The following is an 18697-nucleotide window of genomic DNA, read 5'->3' as shown; positions in this document are numbered from 1 at the left end:
GAAACAGGCAGATAACCAGATGGACAACATAATATAATTCACTCCAAGTTCTGCTGGGCATGTACAAATGGTCTCTCACATATATTTGTGGAAGATGATTGGATTTAATGTTTTTATAAACAAAACTCTGTTGGGGGCAGAGCTGATAGTAAAAAATAGTGCTTTTCATGGGACATACCATGGCATGGCAGGTATGGATATAGTTACTCTTTCAATGCAAAAAATTTCCAATCATGCAATAATGTCATCTCCTTAGGATTAGGAACATGCCAGAAATATTATAAGTTATTTAGCTGGCCATCTGTGGTGCTGGAAATAACACAATATTTGAGTGTACAGGGGAGTGACCAAACCACAAAATGTTATCTCCTTATGCTCAAGAAAACTGGCAAGTATACATGTATATGACCACAACCACTAGGGTGCATCTTCCTTTATGCTGAATCTGCATGTGTATGTGTGTCATTTGGATTTTTAACATAACTTTACCAATTTTTCAGTCATATCGCTATGATGTCTGCAGTGTGGCAGTTTATAGTGATGCCTAGCACTGGGATAAGATGCCGCAGACATGTAGCATGATGTCCCACCCAGTCACATTATCCTGACACCTGGTCAACCAGTCCTAGCACTAACCTCTTAATACTGAGCGCCAAATGAAGCAGCTGTTAGTACTATTTTTAAAAATCTTTGGTATGACTCAGCTGGGTATTTACTCAAAGATCTCTCAATCTTCCCTTCTACATGAACTTATATTTTTAAATGGCACTTTTAGTGTCGCATTGACACCAAAATCAGTAATATAGATTGGCTGGTGGATATATCAGAACTTAAACCAATATTAAAACAATTCCTTGAAACAATTCAAAACTTCTGGCCTTACTTTCATGCCAATTCAACAGAAAAACTTCTGTTCAAAACATCAAAGTCCATCTGCATAAAAAGACTGAACGACTTAATCATAAACATGAAGCAATAAAGGCGAGCAAGCTTGATCATAAATACCAAGTAATCAAAGAGAGCAAACCTTATCATAAATACCAATTAATCAAGATAGCAAACTTAATCATAAATACCAAGTAATCAAGGAGAGCAAACTTAATCATAAATACCAAGTAATTAAAGAGAGTAAACCTTATCATAAATACCAATTAATCAAGATAGCAAACTTAATCATAAATACCAAGTAATCAAGGAGAGCAAACTTAATCATAAATACCAAGTAATCAAAGAGAGCAAACCTTATCATAAATACCAATTAATCAAGATAGCAAACTTAATCCTAAATACCAAGCAATCAAGGAGAGCAAACTTAATCATAAATACCAAGTAATCAAACAGAGCAAACCTTATCATAAATACCAAGCAATAAAGGGAAGCAAACTTAATCTTAATCACAAATACCATGCAATAAAGGAGGGTAAACTTAATCTTAAATACACGGGGTGAAACAATACACTTGTGCCGTGTATCGATACAATTCACAATATTAATCCTTATTTTATTCAATTTATCTTAACCCTGATAAGGATACATGTATATGGTTTTGTAGCATATAATCTGCTGGGTGAGTCTGATTAATTAAAAAAATGAAAATTGCATTATACTTTTAAATTGTCTGTACTTTAATTAGGCTCAGTATTCTGCATTTGGAACATATTAAATTTCGAAATATCACTGAAAGGGTCATGCTGTCTATTTTTTGGTCCATCCAGCATGTACAGCTGCCTCATATTTAACACCATATCTGGCTCAAAATCACTAAATGGTGTCCCCATTAATGCTTTCCCAGCTCCAATAATCTGATACTCTCCATAACTTTAACAATTATTGTCATCATCACTGTCATCAGCAAGTATTTGCCAAATGAAATCATAATGAACTGCACCATGAATCAGACATTTCGGGTTTTCTAGGTAGCCCATATTTTAAACACATGTTTGTAAAACATTCTTCATGAATGGTTGAAAATATGCCATAATTTTTATTCCTGGGCATGTTCTAATCAAATTTAGTTTGAAAACCATTCATAATGTGCTCGAAAAACCCAGCTGTGGAAGAGTTGCTACCCGAAAAACATGTCTCAACAAAAACGGTTAAATACAATATTGTATACTTCACCCAGCACATTTTCATATTTGGGGCTTTCAATAAATTTGTTGAGTTTTCGCTTTTCACTGTTTTCCAAGTGTGTGAATTCATACAAATTTTTTATGATTCATGCAATGGCACACCCTGACAACATCTCCACTGAAGTACTTGACATTTCTAATGACTTTCATGCGAAGTCTCTCTGTTGCTCTGCTGATACTTGCTGTTTGTCACACAGAGAATTAGCTACATTGACTTCTAATTGGTGGCTATTGTTTAACCTGGAGTGGAACAAGCAATAACAACAAATGAGAATTCAATGCAACATATTTCAACATGCAACTCACCAATAGCGTAGTTTTCAAATCGACCAAACGAGTAACGATGCAATTCAAAGTAGAAACCTCGCATGAAAGTGGTTATTAAATGATGAGTAAAGTACTTCATTAAACGTGGAACACAATTGGAATGTATAGAATATGCTAAACATACTTCTGGGATATGATAATTAGCATGAAATGGGGGGAGAGACAGATTACGAACCATGTCACTTTGTGTTATGTTGAAGATGAAGAGTTGGTATTTTCAAGTAATCATTTGCGTTTTTTCTATTAAACATAAGTGCCTGTGACTGCAAATGCTGTTTCAGATGGATTATAATTTTAGAGAATAACCAGGCAACTAATAATTATTCAAGACTGCTAAAGACTAAAATAACATGCATATGGTAAGTATCATTTTGTATTGATTCTCCATCTTTTGCACTGATAAGTGTATCATTTCAACAAAAGTAATGATGCATCAACATAATGATGAATCATTTCACCCCTAATAAATACCAAGCAATAAAGGGGAGCAAACTTAATCGTAAATACCAAGCAAAAAAGGAGAGCAAACTTAATTGTAAACACCAAGCAAAATAGGAGAGTAAATTTAATTGTAAATACCCAGCAATAAAGGAGAGCAAACTTAATCATAAATACCAAGCAAAAAAGGAGGGCAAAAGAAACTATTATGATAAATCTATGTTTGTTCTTATGATCTAGTTATATGTTTCATACAGTGCCAAAACATCTTACACATCTACATTGAGGGCTGTTCCAGTTAAACACACATGGCACACAGTGAAGGCAGTTTTTCCCCACAAAATATATATACTAGGATAATTCAGTTACTAAACAGGTTCATATGAAAGTGATGGAAAGTTATAAATTATGTCTACTGGTGACTTCTCCATAATGAAAGTGGCTTAGCTGGGTCTCAAATTTTTACTGGAACAGCCGTGATGCACATGTACTTTAAGCCAAACAAACAGGTTAGAATACTTTTGAGATTTTACAATTTTAACAATACAAATTCAAGCTTCTGAGCTAAGCTATGAAATTTAGGATAATATAAAAGTACATTTCTCACAGGTACTGCCAAATTTTAATAAAACAAAGAAATAAATAGATATTAATAGTTTTAAGTTAATTTAACATAGTTTTAACAGACTTTCACACAGTTTTGTCAGACTTTAGTACTGACTTTCATGGCATTTGACACAGTAACCCCTGGAGGGTTTGTAATTTTCGCCTGAAAAACGAGCAGGAAATACATTTTGAAAGCTATTTCTGAACAGATCTGAAAACACCAAATCCCCAATGACCTTTCAATAACATACTGCCTAGTTGTGTTAGAAACATCATTTTTCATTGGCTATCTGACCCACGCATGAGCAGAAGGGCAAAAGTTTCAAATGCCCATCTTATCCTACTTTTTGCAAAGGCTCATCTGTCTGTTTGCAGTTCATACTGGTTTATCTCGGATCTGAGACCAAAAAGTCTAATATCCAGACACAAAACTGGATTCCGACCACGGACGAATTCTGGGTAGAAAAAAGTCGGGTCCAAAAAATGAGGTTTTTCAATCTGTATTTTGTAGTGCAACTAGATATTCCAGATTATTTAGTATCATTGTAGAGCTACATCTGTCTACCTTTCTATAATACCACCCACTTTAGTGTATCATGCATGACCATGACGCTACAGAGCTCGGCAACAGGCTACTACCTCCTGCCCCAGTAAGTCGTCGCTAGGGGTTAAAGTGTTAACATCGAGTTTTATGTAACAATAACAGTTTTAACTGATTTAGCATAGTCTTAACAGACTTTTGACACAGTTTTATAGGACTATAAAACAGTTTTAGCTCACTTTAACAGACTATAACAGAGTTTTTCAGACTGTAGCACTGAGTTTTAACAGACTTTAACACATCATTTTAAGAGAATTTAACATAAAAATTTAAGACTTCAGCATCGAGTTGTAACAGACTTTAACATGGAGTTTTAATAGACTTCAACAAAGTTTTAAGAGGCTTTAATGCAACATTTTACGAGAATTTAATATAGAATTTTAGCAGACTTTAACTCACTTTCATATTTTGCATTTTCAGACTGAGTTTTTGAATTCATACTCAAAAACGTTTAATAAACTAGGAGACAGTTATTTATAAAAGATCACATCAATGCCAGGAAGCCTAAATGTGATGATCCTAAAATTATATTTTTAAATGTTCACATTGTGATTGGAGGCTACATCAATTAAAACAATTAAACATTAAAGTAAAGCAGAGGCCATCATTTTACAATTAATGACAAATGAAAGAAATACAGTGAAAAAAAGAATTTCAAAGAAGATTTACTAGTAGACAGAAAACAAAAAGACAGATGAACAGATACAAGACTAAATGTGTAGTATTACGGATATTGTTGTCAGCTGGATCATTCTGTATTGCTGGCGTCCTGCAAGTCACATTTGGAAACGAATCCAAGTTTATGTACAAATTATACTGCCCACCTTCCATGAACAATGTAGTGAGGGAATCTTCACTGGAAAAAGAGGAATACTGACATGAACAAAGTTGAATCTTTATTGCACTATGGTACTAAAAGTCAATATAATATTTACTGACAAGGGAATAAAAATACTACTACTACTAATAATAGTAATATGGACTTTATTTAAAGAGGGTAACACAATTAGCTAAGAACTAATCTACCCTGAGGCCCTCATACAAAGGAATTTATTTACTTAAGCTGCATCTCTGAAGCCACTGGATATATTGGGTTTGGAAGGAAATAAAGTGGGCATTTCTAATCTCAACTGGAATACTATTCCAGAACAAAGTTCCAGAGTATTGGAAACTTTTTTTTAAAAAATCCCTTATTTGGTTTGTTAATTTTATACTGTTTGGTAGACATGGATCACAGGTGGGGAATATTGCCAGCTTTGATATGTTTTTATGATATGAATTATCCCATACTGTATTACAGTAGTCTAAATAGGATTGTCTGTAACTGTTATTAAAATAATTTTCTGTGCCTTTCAGGGAGAAAATGTCTATCCTACTGAGAGGCCATAAACTTGAATTGACTTTTTTTTACTGATATGTTTGATATGTTCAGTCCATGATAGATTATTATCTGCCAAGACACCAAGTAGTCTATCATCATAGACCATGTGCAAATTTGTATACTTCCATGTCAGACATAGTTCATCACTATCAAGATTTGGTCTCTTTTGCCATGTTGAGATAAGTAACATTTTAGTTTTACCAGTATTTACCACCATGCCAATGCATGTGTACCAGTTGTCCAGTTTGTTTGGGGCATTCTGTAAAGAAATTTCGAGTTCATGCTTTGTGTTTTGGATGTCTTACAATGTTGTGTCATCTACATAGAGATCTGTTGATAATAATTAGTCCCTAAGTAAAAGTGGAACGTCATTAATAAATAAAATAAATAGTAATGGACCTAGAATTAAGCCTTGTGGTACTCCATATCTAATTGTTCCAGGTTCAGACAGAACATTATTTATGTAAACATTTTGTGTTCTCTCACTAAAGTAAGTAAACCATCTAATTGAACTTTCAACACACTAGTAGATTTTCAGTTTCTTCAAAAGGATTTCATGATCCACCATGTCAAAAGCTTTCCTGAAATCTACAAATACAGATCATATTATTCTACCTTGGTCAAGTGCTTGAAGCCATTTATCAGTTAGGGAGATCAAGGCAGTCTCACAGGATTGTTTCTGTCTAAAGCCTGATTGATTAGTGTGTAACAGCAAGTGTTTGTTAAATATGACATGAATGAGTCATGGACATGTTTTTCAATCAATTTTGACAAGTTTGGTAGTATTTTTCCAATTTCTCTTGCATTTAACCTTAATCATAAATTAAAAATTATGTGAATTGTCAATCACAATATCATTTAAATTTACTGAGATGTCAAAATTTGCAAAAACAAAATGTTTTTATTGTTAATGGCACTAATCATATTCAAAAAAATGAAAATCCCCAATACAGCAATTTAGTATCCAAAATGGTAAATTTAATGAATTCAAAACAATTTTATGACATGAAAGTATTGTGAATTAAAATGTCTCATTTTTTTAAACTGAATAAAAGTTTGATCACTAAAATAAAAAATCTCTTTAAGATTTCACAAAACTTCTTTTCATAAAAAGTAAATCGAAATGTGTCTATATAAAATACTAGTTATTTTGAGGTACCTCTTGCAAGCTCCATCTGTTGAATTTTCCCTATCGAGATCAACTAGTAAATCCACTGAAACCTGTAATTAGCTTGAACACGGAATTCTAAGACAAGAATCTAATCAAAAGATGGAATAGAATGACATATGGTCCTTGATTCTTTGCATTCTAATTTTAATTATCATACATTGCATAATTGTGAAGATACATGTATTATTAAACAAAGAAACGATGGAGATTACATATTCTCATAATCCTATATAAGTGTAATGATTATAATGTTAAAGTGTTGAACATTGGTGGAGAATATGTCTTACATGACATCACTGTTGTCTGCATCATATGACCACAAAATAGCATTTTGTGTGGCAAATCACCATTCTGATTCATTTTGCATGACATCATCAAATGTATCATGTCATTGGCTCCTATTATTCTATAACTTTAATTTTAATAGTTGAGCGTGTGTGATTTGGATTTTTAATGTAGCTTCAACAATTTTTCAGTCACAGAGCTATGACTTCTGCAACGTGGCACATTGTAGTGTTGTCTAGCACTGAGGCATCATGCTGCCCTAACACTAACCTCTTCATGCTGAATGCTTAGCAAGGCAGCTGTTAGTACCATTAATTTCAATAGTTAATAATCTATTTGTCTTTGAATACTGTTCTTAAGTTTGCACTTAATTCTTCAGTTCAGTATAAACCACATTATAATACCCTCCGTATGATAAATTAGAACATTTTTAACTTAAATTTTTCCTTTTCAGTTTCATCAGTACTGACTTGTGCCATTTTATGAATAATTTCTGCTTTGGCACCAGGAATATGAGAACAAAAGTTTGATGAGAACTCTAATGCTCAACTCACCAAGAGAATTTCTAGGAATCCAAGAAAAAAAAAACTGAGCATAAAAACCATCTCATAATCTAGAAACCATTGAGGTCAACACCCACGGAAGCTGCAGTGGCTCAGTGGTATATGGAATGGGACTCAAAACCAGAAGGCTGTATGTTCAATTTCCACCATCTAATGTGCCAGGATATTCACTTCCCTCTTATTCAGACTCTGAATTCTTGATGATACAAGTTTACCTACAAATCTCGCCAAAGTTTTATCAGAAATATGAGTGATCCTAAGCAGGATCAACTCATTAATATGCATGGATCAGATGAGGTCAAGATCCTAAGCAGGATCAACTCATTAATATGCATGGATCAGATGAGGTCAAGATCCTAAGCAGGATCAACTCATTAATATGCATGAATCAGATGAGGAATAAAATGTGGATTAACTTTCAAATTTTGTGACCTAATAATGAAATACATGGTGCAGTACTCATTATACTACAGTCTATGGTAGATACAGAGTATACTGTTTTAAAGTGAGACCACCTTAGATGCAAAACATAATATGATTTCCAAAACTTTTGCATAACATCTTGCCATTGCTGCTTCTGCCATCATTGCTGCCAGAAAGGTGATACCTATTTCTTCTATTCATAAGTGAGATAATTGGACATAAAAGATGAATTCAGTCTAAGTTCAATTCACAATAATTTGATCATTAAAAATTGTGAAAATAAATTGTAAAAAAGAAGAAATTGAAATTAAAAAGGGCAAGTTTTATAATTATTCTGAGTTTTACTATATTAGGACATCCAAAACTCTAATACTGATCATAGAAGAAAGACACTGTTGTGTCTGTACATACCTACAAGAAGGCAGGTAATTATATACAGAGTTGCCCATGGGTTGTATCTGTACTCTGTACCGCCAACGAGTGTCTACTAACACTGTGCAATTTTCTGTGCTTGCATTCATATAAGTTACATTTTGCAAATCACACTGGAAGAGAAATGAAATATTTTTGGAAGCTTTTGCATGATTTTTTTATTTAGAATATATCATTTTCATATATTTCAAAAACTGAGAATTTTAAAAAAAATTGGCAAATTATACAGCATCATCTTTTATAAGTCTATCGAAGAGAGTTGCTATCTAAATCTGTAAATACTTAATTCATAATAATAGAATTCATTAGATTTCAAATCTATAATTGTCCATGCACTTTCAAGCATAGATAAATGGACAAGCACAATAATGATGCAAATATGGCCTTGTAGATAAAAGAGATAAGATATAAATGAATATTTAAATAAATTGGAGAATGGGATCATGACTCAAACCCTTAACTGTTATCTCTTTCTCAGAATGGACTTATTATCTTTACTGGACTGAATAAAGATAAGCCTGGGATCCATTATTTGGACAGTCAGACTGGTTTTTATCAAGGTCTAATAATTTAATAAACATGCTAGAGTTCCAGTCTGTATATGTGACAATACAGATGGATACAATTTCAAAAACACACTGATGGAATAAACAATTCTTTTCTTCATATTGCATGAACTCTCCTGACCTACCCTTGTTAAACAAAGTTTGATTAAGTACAAAAACGATTAATTTACTTAAATTCAGATCATCATGCTATAGAATACCTTGTTATTTATGCTGGTCATTTAATGTACAGTCTACTTTACACACAGTCATAATGGTATTTATGCTGGTCATTTAATGTACAGTCTACTTTACACACAGTCATAATGGTATTTACGCTGGTCATTAATGTACAGTCTACTTTACACACAGTCATAATGGTATTTATCTGGTCATTAATGTACAGTCTACTTTACACACAGTCATAATGGTATTTATGCTGGTCATTTAATGTACAGTCTACTTTACACACAGTCATAATGGTATTTATGCTGGTCATTAATGTAAAGTCTACTTTACACACAGTCATAATGGTATTTATGCTGGTCATTTAATGTACAGTCTACTTTACACACAGTCATAATGGTATTTATGCTGGTCATTTAATGTACAGTCTACTTTACACACAGTCATAATGGTATTTATGCTAGTCATTAATGTACAGTCTACTTTACACACAGTCATAATGGTATTTATGCTGGTCATTTAATGTACAGTCTACTTTACACACAGTCATAATGGTATTTATGCTGGTCATTAATGTACAGTCTACTTTACACACAGTCATAATGGTATTTATGCTGGTCATTAATGTAAAGTCTACTTTACACACAGTCATAATGGTATTTATGCTGGTCATTTAATGTACAGTCTACTTCACACACAGTCATAATGGTATTTATGCTGGTCATTTAATGTACAGTCTACTTTACACACAGTCATAATGGTATTTATGCTAGTCATTAATGTACAGTCTACATTACACACAGTCATAATGGTATTTATGCTGGTCATTTAATGTACAGTCTACTTTACACACAGTCATAATGGTATTTATGCTGGTCATTAATGTACAGTCTACTTTACACACAGTCATAATGGTATTTATGCTGGTCATTTAATGTAAAGTCTACTTTACACGCAGTCATAATGGTATTTATCTGGTCATTAATGTACAGGTTACGTTACACACAGACATAATGGTATTTATGCTGGTCATTAATGTACAGGTTATGTTACACACAGTCATAATCTTATCATTTGAGAGTCTTTTTATTTAAAAAAATAAATAATTGCAAATGAAAATCAAGGTATCTGCAACATGGTTACATACAACCAGTTTGAAACTTGTGTCAACTTGAGCCACAATTGTTAAAATCCTGGTAAGTTCCAGGTTGGAATTTTTCAATCCATGTTGGAACATTAATAAAGGATGGAATTAATTTAAGAAGGTTGAGCTCAAACATTTTTTATTTAAATGTGCTAAGCTTGACCATTTGGATGCAGCAGGTATAAAAATTTCTTAATACCACAAAACTGACAAATTAGCTAGGAAAAAGAAAATGTAAAGTGTACAAGTGAAATCTTAAATTATACAATTTTCAGGAAGTAGTCAGGGATGGTCAAGTGGTTGCAGAACTCTATGGTTACTAATGATTACAGACATGATACACTCACATTGAAACACTCCTCTATGGTTACTAATGATTACAGACATGATACACTCACATTGAAACACTCCTCGGTCTGTAACTGGAGGACTAATATATCATTCAAATTAGTCCTCATAACTGTCAACAAGGCTGTGTCCAGAGTTATCTCAGGCAACTTGTTAGGGTCACATGGCACCATTGCAAATGTCTGCCTGCAAACTGCCAGCATTACTACAAGGCAGTAAGAAAAAAGCATTGTTATATATGGTGTGGGGTAACATTTTAACCGAATCTGCTGGTTTTAAATCAGTAAAATGCACCATTAGAAAGTGTAAGGAAATATGTTTAGCATGACTCAATCCACAGTGAGTCTATATTGCATTTCAAAAGGGTACCACCTGTCAAATTGATTATTCTTGAGATTTTTGACAAATTTCTTGAGGCAAGTTCACCAGTCCTGTTTTATGTATTTTATTCCCAAGCTTTCAAAGAAGTGTCAGGCACTGTGATACAGTTTGTATTGACCTCTGTGAATGTACATTCATGTATAACGTAATGTCCATTAACTCATCCCAATACCATTAAAGTTTGGTACTGTGATATGGTTTGTATGTACAGCAGCTGTGAATGTACATGCTTGTATAATGTATTTTACCCAGCCCTATACCATTAAAGTCAGACACATGAAACTTGTGTTGATGATAGTCCTTTAAATGTAGATTGTAACAAGGCTTCTGGAATTTTCCACACATCCTTGTGGTTGGGATGGGGGTGGGCAGGGTGATCATGCATCAGTTTTAAGTAACTATAATGGCTATTCTTGAATTTCTGAGAATTGGCATGTTATACATTATGTACATGTCAGATCATCAGTGTGGGCCGTCTGGGTCATGCCCTAGGGTACCCTCAAAGATTTAGCCCCTGGATCATAAAATAGAAACTACTGAGCATCCCAATGACTATATACAGACGTACCATGAATTAAAAACAAAATATAAACATGCAGCTTTTATTGACCCTGGTCCATGCAACCCCTGAAATTAGTCCTTACAATCTGTAAGTTAAACCATAACCCTTTACTTTTACTTAAAGGGCAATAAACTACAAGCTTATGCATGCAACCAGCATTAAGCCCAAGTTATATTCCTACCCTTAAAGGAGTCAGCTCATGGGTCATAACTCTGAAATTTTAGAGATTCCCAACCCTACAAAAATGTATACATTTAATGAGTATGAAAAAACAGATTTCTACAAGCAACTGATATTAGCCCTGGGGTCCATCCTTACCTGTCTGGAGACTAAGCCCCTGGATTATAGCATAGAAGCTACTGAGATTGTGACCATAAAATCATGTACATACATAACTGACATTAAAAGACAAATGCATCCACCCAACTGACATTTACTCTTGTTGCAGTCCTTACCCTCAGGGATCTAAGATGATAAACTTTGGGGAAAAGGTCAAATTAGAAAGCACTGTTATACATGTTTTACAAACACAGGATCAAATGAAACAATACTAATCTTCTTATAAGACTAAAGATAATCATGAAAATGCCAAAACAAGATACCCCAATTTCACTGTCACTAAGAAAGGAAGCCAATCTTGCAAAATATTGCTTTCATTTCAGAAATGTTAATATAATGGACAAATCAATCCGGATATAAAAGCATTTTTCTTACGTTATTATTCCCTGTTATAAATTATACAAAAAACACTATACTACTGCTACTACTATAATCTCTGCTTACCATGCATGTTTCTAGTATGAAATAAACTCAAGTTTATCAAGCCCAAATGAAAGCATAACAGGAGTACTATGAACGGCAGTTTACCCCCCCCCCCCCCCCCATGGTTAACAGTCCTCTATGCAGGCACAGGCAGTTATTGGCTATCTGGCTTCAGTGACCTTGACCTTTCATGAAGGTGTACACTCACAATAGGTCTGTAAAGTTAATGCACAAAACCCACATTTCTTTATTGGGTCTCAGGTATATTAACCTTTAGACCCCACAATCAACAGACTTCTTCCTGAAATCAACTGCAAGAAATCCACTGTTTGGTTCTGGTCTGTGATGTAGAAATAAACTGTAGTTGTGAAGAAATCATTTATCCTCTTTCACAGTAACCTTGACCCTTAAACTTTTGACCTTAAAATGGATACACTTCTTCTTTAACCCAAATGCAAGCTATTTACTAAGTCTGTTATGTGTACATGGTGGAGAACACAAGTTATTTATGCAAAAACCAAATAGGGAACAGGTGGCTGGCCAGACACGACAACATCATATACTCTGCCCTATGGCAGGCATATAGAAATGAGGTTTCATCATGCCATGTATCTCTAATACATTTTTATCCCTTGTCTCACCCTTCTTACACCAATTACCTACATATGGTATGTTTGATTATACCATTATAAGGTGAACACAGAAGACACTGAACTGCCTTGTGCATGTTATTTTCATCCAATAGATATAAATGAGTTTTTTCAATTGTAAATTGAGATAATATAAAATAAATTTCAATTTTGATGCCTAAGTGTACTACTACTTAACACATCATCAATTATTTTATAATCAGGTTACAATTAAACCGATATCACAACTGTTTTCTGACAGAATTGCTTTCATTTATGGTACAATCTAGGATATGAAATATTCATTTTATTTTATGATCTCTCTCGAAACCTTTAATCTGGTTTTCAACCAGAAAGTGCAAAAATATACAGCAGTCTGAATGCCCAGGATCAACTCAGTGTGGATATCATGTGAGTACTGCTTGTGAAGCAAGTTTTTACAATACTGTATATCAACATCTATGCTTTCAATCAGAGACTTTGTCAAATGGATGCTTAAATACTACTGAAATAAGAGCAGAGTTGAAAGTTACAACAAAGCCAAAGATGTTGAACTCTATGAATTAGACTGATCCTCAGTTGTATTACCAAGTAATGAAGCTGTATATGCTCTTAAAAAAGACAACCCAACCAGCAGAGAAATGAATTTATTAATAACTCACAAAAACTGAACATTAATCAGAACACACAAATAAAGCAGTATACCTTACTTTCATTTTGCAATGATTAAAGAACATATGATGCAGCATGACAAATCATATTTAATAAGTAGATCTATACTTAGATGACCGGGGCCCCGAGTGGCCGAGTGGTCTAAAGCGCTCTTCGTTACGGATCACTGCCATCTCACCTCTGTCTGTGGCGGTTCGAGTCTAAGATTCAGCCAATGTGGGTATGTGAGAAAGCTTGCCAGTAGGTTCTCGTGGGTCGGTGGTTCTTTCCGGGGTTTTCCCGGGTTCTTCCTCCACCATTAATACTGGCCGCCATGTACAGCCTATTGTGTGCTGAAAAATGGCGTTAAACCCCACAACAACAACAACAACTACTTAGATGACCAGATGCCCAGAGTGGCAGAGTGGTCTAAAGTGCTCACCATTATGGATCATTGCCATCTCACCTCTGTCTGTGTGGGTTTGAGTATCGGGTTTGGCCAATGTGGGTATGTGAAAAAGCTTGCTAGTAGCTTCTCGTGGGTTGTGGTTATTTCTGGGGTTTTCCCCCCGAGTTCTTCCTCCACCGTTTATACTGGCTGCCATTCATAGCCTATCTTGTGCTGAAAAATGGCGTTAAACCATTTTAAAGATGGGACAAGAAGTCATAAAATTTAACCCTACAGCAACAGCAACAAATACTCAGATGACCTATGGCAGTGGGAGTATCAAGTTGGGTCATGCATGTTACAGCTTCCTTCCATTTCTATTTGTAGCATTTATGAACAAACTTGTCATTTACACTTTTCAACTGGAGTTCAGCTTACTTTTAAACTCATTCAATCTTGATTCACATCCCAATTCCACAGAAGCTTGACTTCAGATAGTGTCTACAAACATTTTCTAGATAGTCTCCTCTATATTCTAAAGACTGGGAGGTAAGCTGCCATCTTTGCTTGCCTACTGTAAAACCATACAGGATGATAATTCTCCACTAAAGAGCATTGCTTTCACCATTTTAGGGAATAAATCCAATACTTATACTTCACTTCTAATAGCATGTCCAATGCATCAAACGATTTCAAAAGCTATTACTTCAAAATGATATCACTGATTTTGATTTTTGTAAACAATATGTTTATCTCAGTACGAGTCCAGAACATTTAAAATTCCCCATGAAATGCTGGTCTACCTTGTGTTTACCACATTTTATATTATAATTTTAGTAACAGACATAATTCTAATGAAGATTGTGTCTTGTAAACATATGGAATCTTCTAGAATGTAATTTTCCAATAGGTAACATTATTTTTTAAAGAAAATGCTAATTGTGACCTGAGATTAAGTATAGAACTACATAATCTTGTTTATCTATAAATTATTCATTTGTGCCATAAGATCTGAGCAGAATCAGTTGCATTATTGTTGTGTCCAGTATTTATTTTGGGCTGGAATCTATTTAGTCAGAATATTTAATTCTTGTTATTCTTCTCTAGAATTAAAAAGTGCAAAAAAATAACATTCTTGAAAATAGAGACTTGGATATATAGTGAAATACAAATAAGGATATATTCTTGGATTGTACTGAGGCTAAAAACAGAATGTGAGTTACCTATTGCACTAGTTTTAAAATTAGGAGAGGTAGGTATTTTTTTATATTTAAAAAAAACATTATATACCAGTATATTATAATGATTAGTATATATAATGTACTAAGTGCTTCAAGTATTGGGCTAAACCATCTCAATTCAATCAGATGCACAAATCAATTGCAGGAAATTTCTTTAAATTTTTTTAAAAAAACTTTGTTGTTTGTTTTTGACAGAGGTGGGGGGAGTGCTAGGGTCAGGAACAAAAAACACTGACAACCAGAAACAGACATAATTTTTTTGACCTTATTGCAATTAAACAAAAGACTGTTGGCACATCACCAAGACACAGGCCATCACAGGCACATTGACACTTCCAGCATAGGATTTATTTTGAAATACCACTCAAGTTTATTCAGAACTAAAATGTTTAAGGCTTGTATTAGAAAGTCAAGGATTATTTGAGATTTAATTCACAATACCTAAGTTCTTTTTACCTTTTGCACTTTGTATTCCTGGAAAATAAATTATCTGTTGAATTTTACAGAACATGCTGGTATTTGCTCTATTCTATTACTCAGTTTAAGACCATTGAGTCATAATAATCCTACATGTAAGCATTAAGATTATACTCAATTCCCCAATACTCTGTGTACCTGAGAGCCTGGTGTATTATTTCCACTTCTTGTAAGTACTGACAAAACCATATTTCTTGCCTAATCAAGTAGCAATTAAATACATACAATTGGGTCACTCAATTTGCTACCATGTTATTTTTCATGGTGAAAAAATAAATCAGAAATTAGAACATGACAAATCTCAATCTGACCTACATACTCTCAAACTCCACTCCATAAGGAATTAATTCATCTCTGAAAGCTTCAATTTAAGCAATATTCTCTGTGGACATAAGATGACCAAGTACACAAGCTATATTAATAAGGCAATATAATTCAATACTGAGATTGACTGTAAAGTCACAGTAAAAATGTATGGGAGGTGTTATGTGCCAATATAAAAAAAATTGTTTATATGAGAATGGTAGTACTTGACATCATAATACTGAGATAAAAATGTTAATAAATATACATTTGATTATTTCTTGCTTTTTCACACAAAATTTTTTATGCATTATCTGCCTACAGCAACAAATAGCAAGGCCCATGTAGAAAATATATGTAGATTAAACATCTCAATATACATGTATGTGGTACTCACGGACTTGTCAGTTTTCCTATCCATGGAGGGTGGTAAAATTTTACATCTCTTCAATGAATTCAAAAATACATTTAGGGTTTCCATTTTAGTGGCAAGACAAAAAAGTCTGCAACACCCTCATCAAACTTCATTTTTAAATTTTTTATGGATCCCCTCTTGATTAAAAACAAGCAGTTTTGATGGGAATGTTGGACCCTACTGGGTCCCCAACAGTTGTGGGCATTGCTTGGGTGATTACCTTGCCACTGCTCCATTTGCTTAAGGCTAATGCGGTCCAATGTAAGTCTAAGTCAACAAAGCATTTTTTACAACTCTCACAGTTTAAGATTTGTGCATTTAAAAGACCATGGGGTGCTGCTGAACCACGCAAGGGTAAGTAACTATTTTAAAGTACTCAGCAAGGCTGCAACATTAACCATGATTTAAAATGTGTACAAATTATACAATAAATGAAACAATGCGAAATTCAACTTTTTCCCAATCTAGCCACCAGGTTTAATGGACAACATTCAAGTGATTTTAATGATATTAGGTGAAGCTGCATATGTTAGATCTTTGCAGACAAGGAGATAAAGACACCTGTTAATCAAATGTTCATGCCTACTGATTGCTTTTATAATAGACCAATTACACGTGTGCTTTGACATCTCTTTGATAAGCATTACTCAGCAGTTTTAATCCATCATGTTAACAATTCTAATGTGATATTTGGAATACTTGCATGTTATCCATTTTGCATGGTAGTGAATATGAACTACAATGTTAATCATCTTATTATCAGCTGTTTTTCTGATTTATGTACAGAGATATGCAATGGTCCCCCTCTTGAATGGCTACCACCACCAACCAGAGGCCACCCACTTTTTATGGCCAGAATCCATTGGCACTGATGAGTTTGTGTTCAAAGGCACTTCTCAAGAAAGGCCATCCTTCTAATTTAACCAGTGGTCAGCATATTAGTGCAAAAAGGTAAAATTTACCTCTCACAAGCAGCCACATTTAATTTTCATGTGTCCAAAACTGGAATTTAATTCATAAGGTAAGTAATCCAATTATCTTTACCAATGTCTATTTTTCAATGTCAGCTTTTTGTTACTGAAAGAAGTGTTGGCTAAAGTACATGTATCCAATAACGTTAATATTATCTCATTAATGCCAACATTTAGAGAAAATGGGGTCAATCATGTTGTGATGGAGTTTTGGGCTTCACACATTCGTTGTGGTCTTCTCTTTGATGATTGCTTTAAATGAAGATATTAGATGCTTTGAAGTTACAGGTTATACATAGATTTTTTTCTACATACAGATACTTCTCACAAATATAGTCCCCCTCTGGAAAGGCCACTTATCTTATACAGCCACTTTCCCAGTGCAAAAGGGGTGGCAATATAAAAAGAGGACCAATGTACCTTTATTTTTCAAGTGATCATTATACATGGAAAATTCTGTTGGCAACTTTTACATCTAGTACCAAGTGCAAGGTTTTAGATACACATAAATCTTGAGAGGCTAAATGACAGAAATTTGTAGACATGTCTTTGATAAAGAAAACAGAAAGCCAACGAGACTGAGAGATCTGTAAAACGAATCATTAAATAGGACCTTCCCCCAAGCCAAAAAACTGAAGCGATAATAAAAGTGTGAAAAAATTAGAATCCAGTGGAGGGTTGTGGTCATGCTTGCACTCCTTGTGTTCATTTATATCACCCATAAGGTGATTTCATGCTGTCAGAGATTTCACAGTCCTTTATTGATAAAACGTAAGACTCCTGTGGTTACATCAACTAGGTTAACGTCATGAACAAGGTTAACGTCTGACATAAGAGATCTGTAAAACTGGAAGAAGAAAAAAACTACTGAAAACACCCACTCCGCTTGTCCTAATATCATCATGGCCTTATCTCCCAATTGATTGTGGGTGCTAGTGCTATCAACACTTTTTCCTAGCCTTGGTAGCTGCTAGTGTTGGTGTCATGAACAGTTTTCCTAGCTTTTAAGTTCAGGTCTTGTGTGGGTGTTACCTCCACTGTAGTTTTCCCTTTCTACTGACAAAAACAAATGCGTGTGTACGTCATGCATTTACCATTATTAACAAACAAAAACAATCAAAACAAAACAGTTAAAAAAACAAAAGAAAACAAATACTGACAACAAGCTAAGGATGTGCTAATTTGGAATCCACTGGACATTCTGTTTATGGTCGCCATTTGGAATCACAAGACTACAACTATCACGTGAAGTGGGTAAATCAAATAGATCCCAACGAAAATTTGCAAAGTATTCCAACTTGAGTATATTTGTAAAAAACAGATTTCTCCCCAGAT

The 18697-nt window shown here is 34.1% G+C and overlaps 1 protein-coding gene across 13 annotated transcripts in view; it reads right to left on the bottom strand.

Annotated features, from left to right (window-relative positions):
- The window catches only part of LOC149802959 (heparan-alpha-glucosaminide N-acetyltransferase-like), a 91941-nt gene extending 73314 nt beyond the window's left edge, over positions 1–18627 (bottom strand). For all 13 annotated transcript variants that reach the window (XM_089952474.1, XM_089952471.1, XM_089952477.1 and 10 more), the window contains exons 1-4: positions 18523–18627; positions 10633–10787; positions 8339–8472; positions 4833–4960 (exon numbers count right to left, since the gene is read on the bottom strand). In XM_089952474.1, the coding sequence (XP_089808600.1) occupies positions 4833–4960; positions 8339–8472; positions 10633–10787; positions 18523–18580 (475 nt within the window). In that variant the 5' untranslated portion in view covers positions 18581–18627. The remainder of the gene's footprint in view (positions 1–4832; positions 4961–8338; positions 8473–10632; positions 10788–18522) is intronic.
- Between the last annotated feature and the right edge of the window lie 70 nt (positions 18628–18697).

The sequence above is a fragment of the Sinohyriopsis cumingii genome, chromosome 3 (assembly GCF_028554795.1).
Source record: "Sinohyriopsis cumingii isolate HCF-2022 chromosome 3, ASM2855479v2, whole genome shotgun sequence".
In the NCBI taxonomy this organism is placed as follows: Eukaryota; Metazoa; Mollusca; class Bivalvia; order Unionida; family Unionidae; genus Sinohyriopsis; species Sinohyriopsis cumingii.
This window is presented reverse-complemented; position numbering and strand designations above follow the sequence as displayed.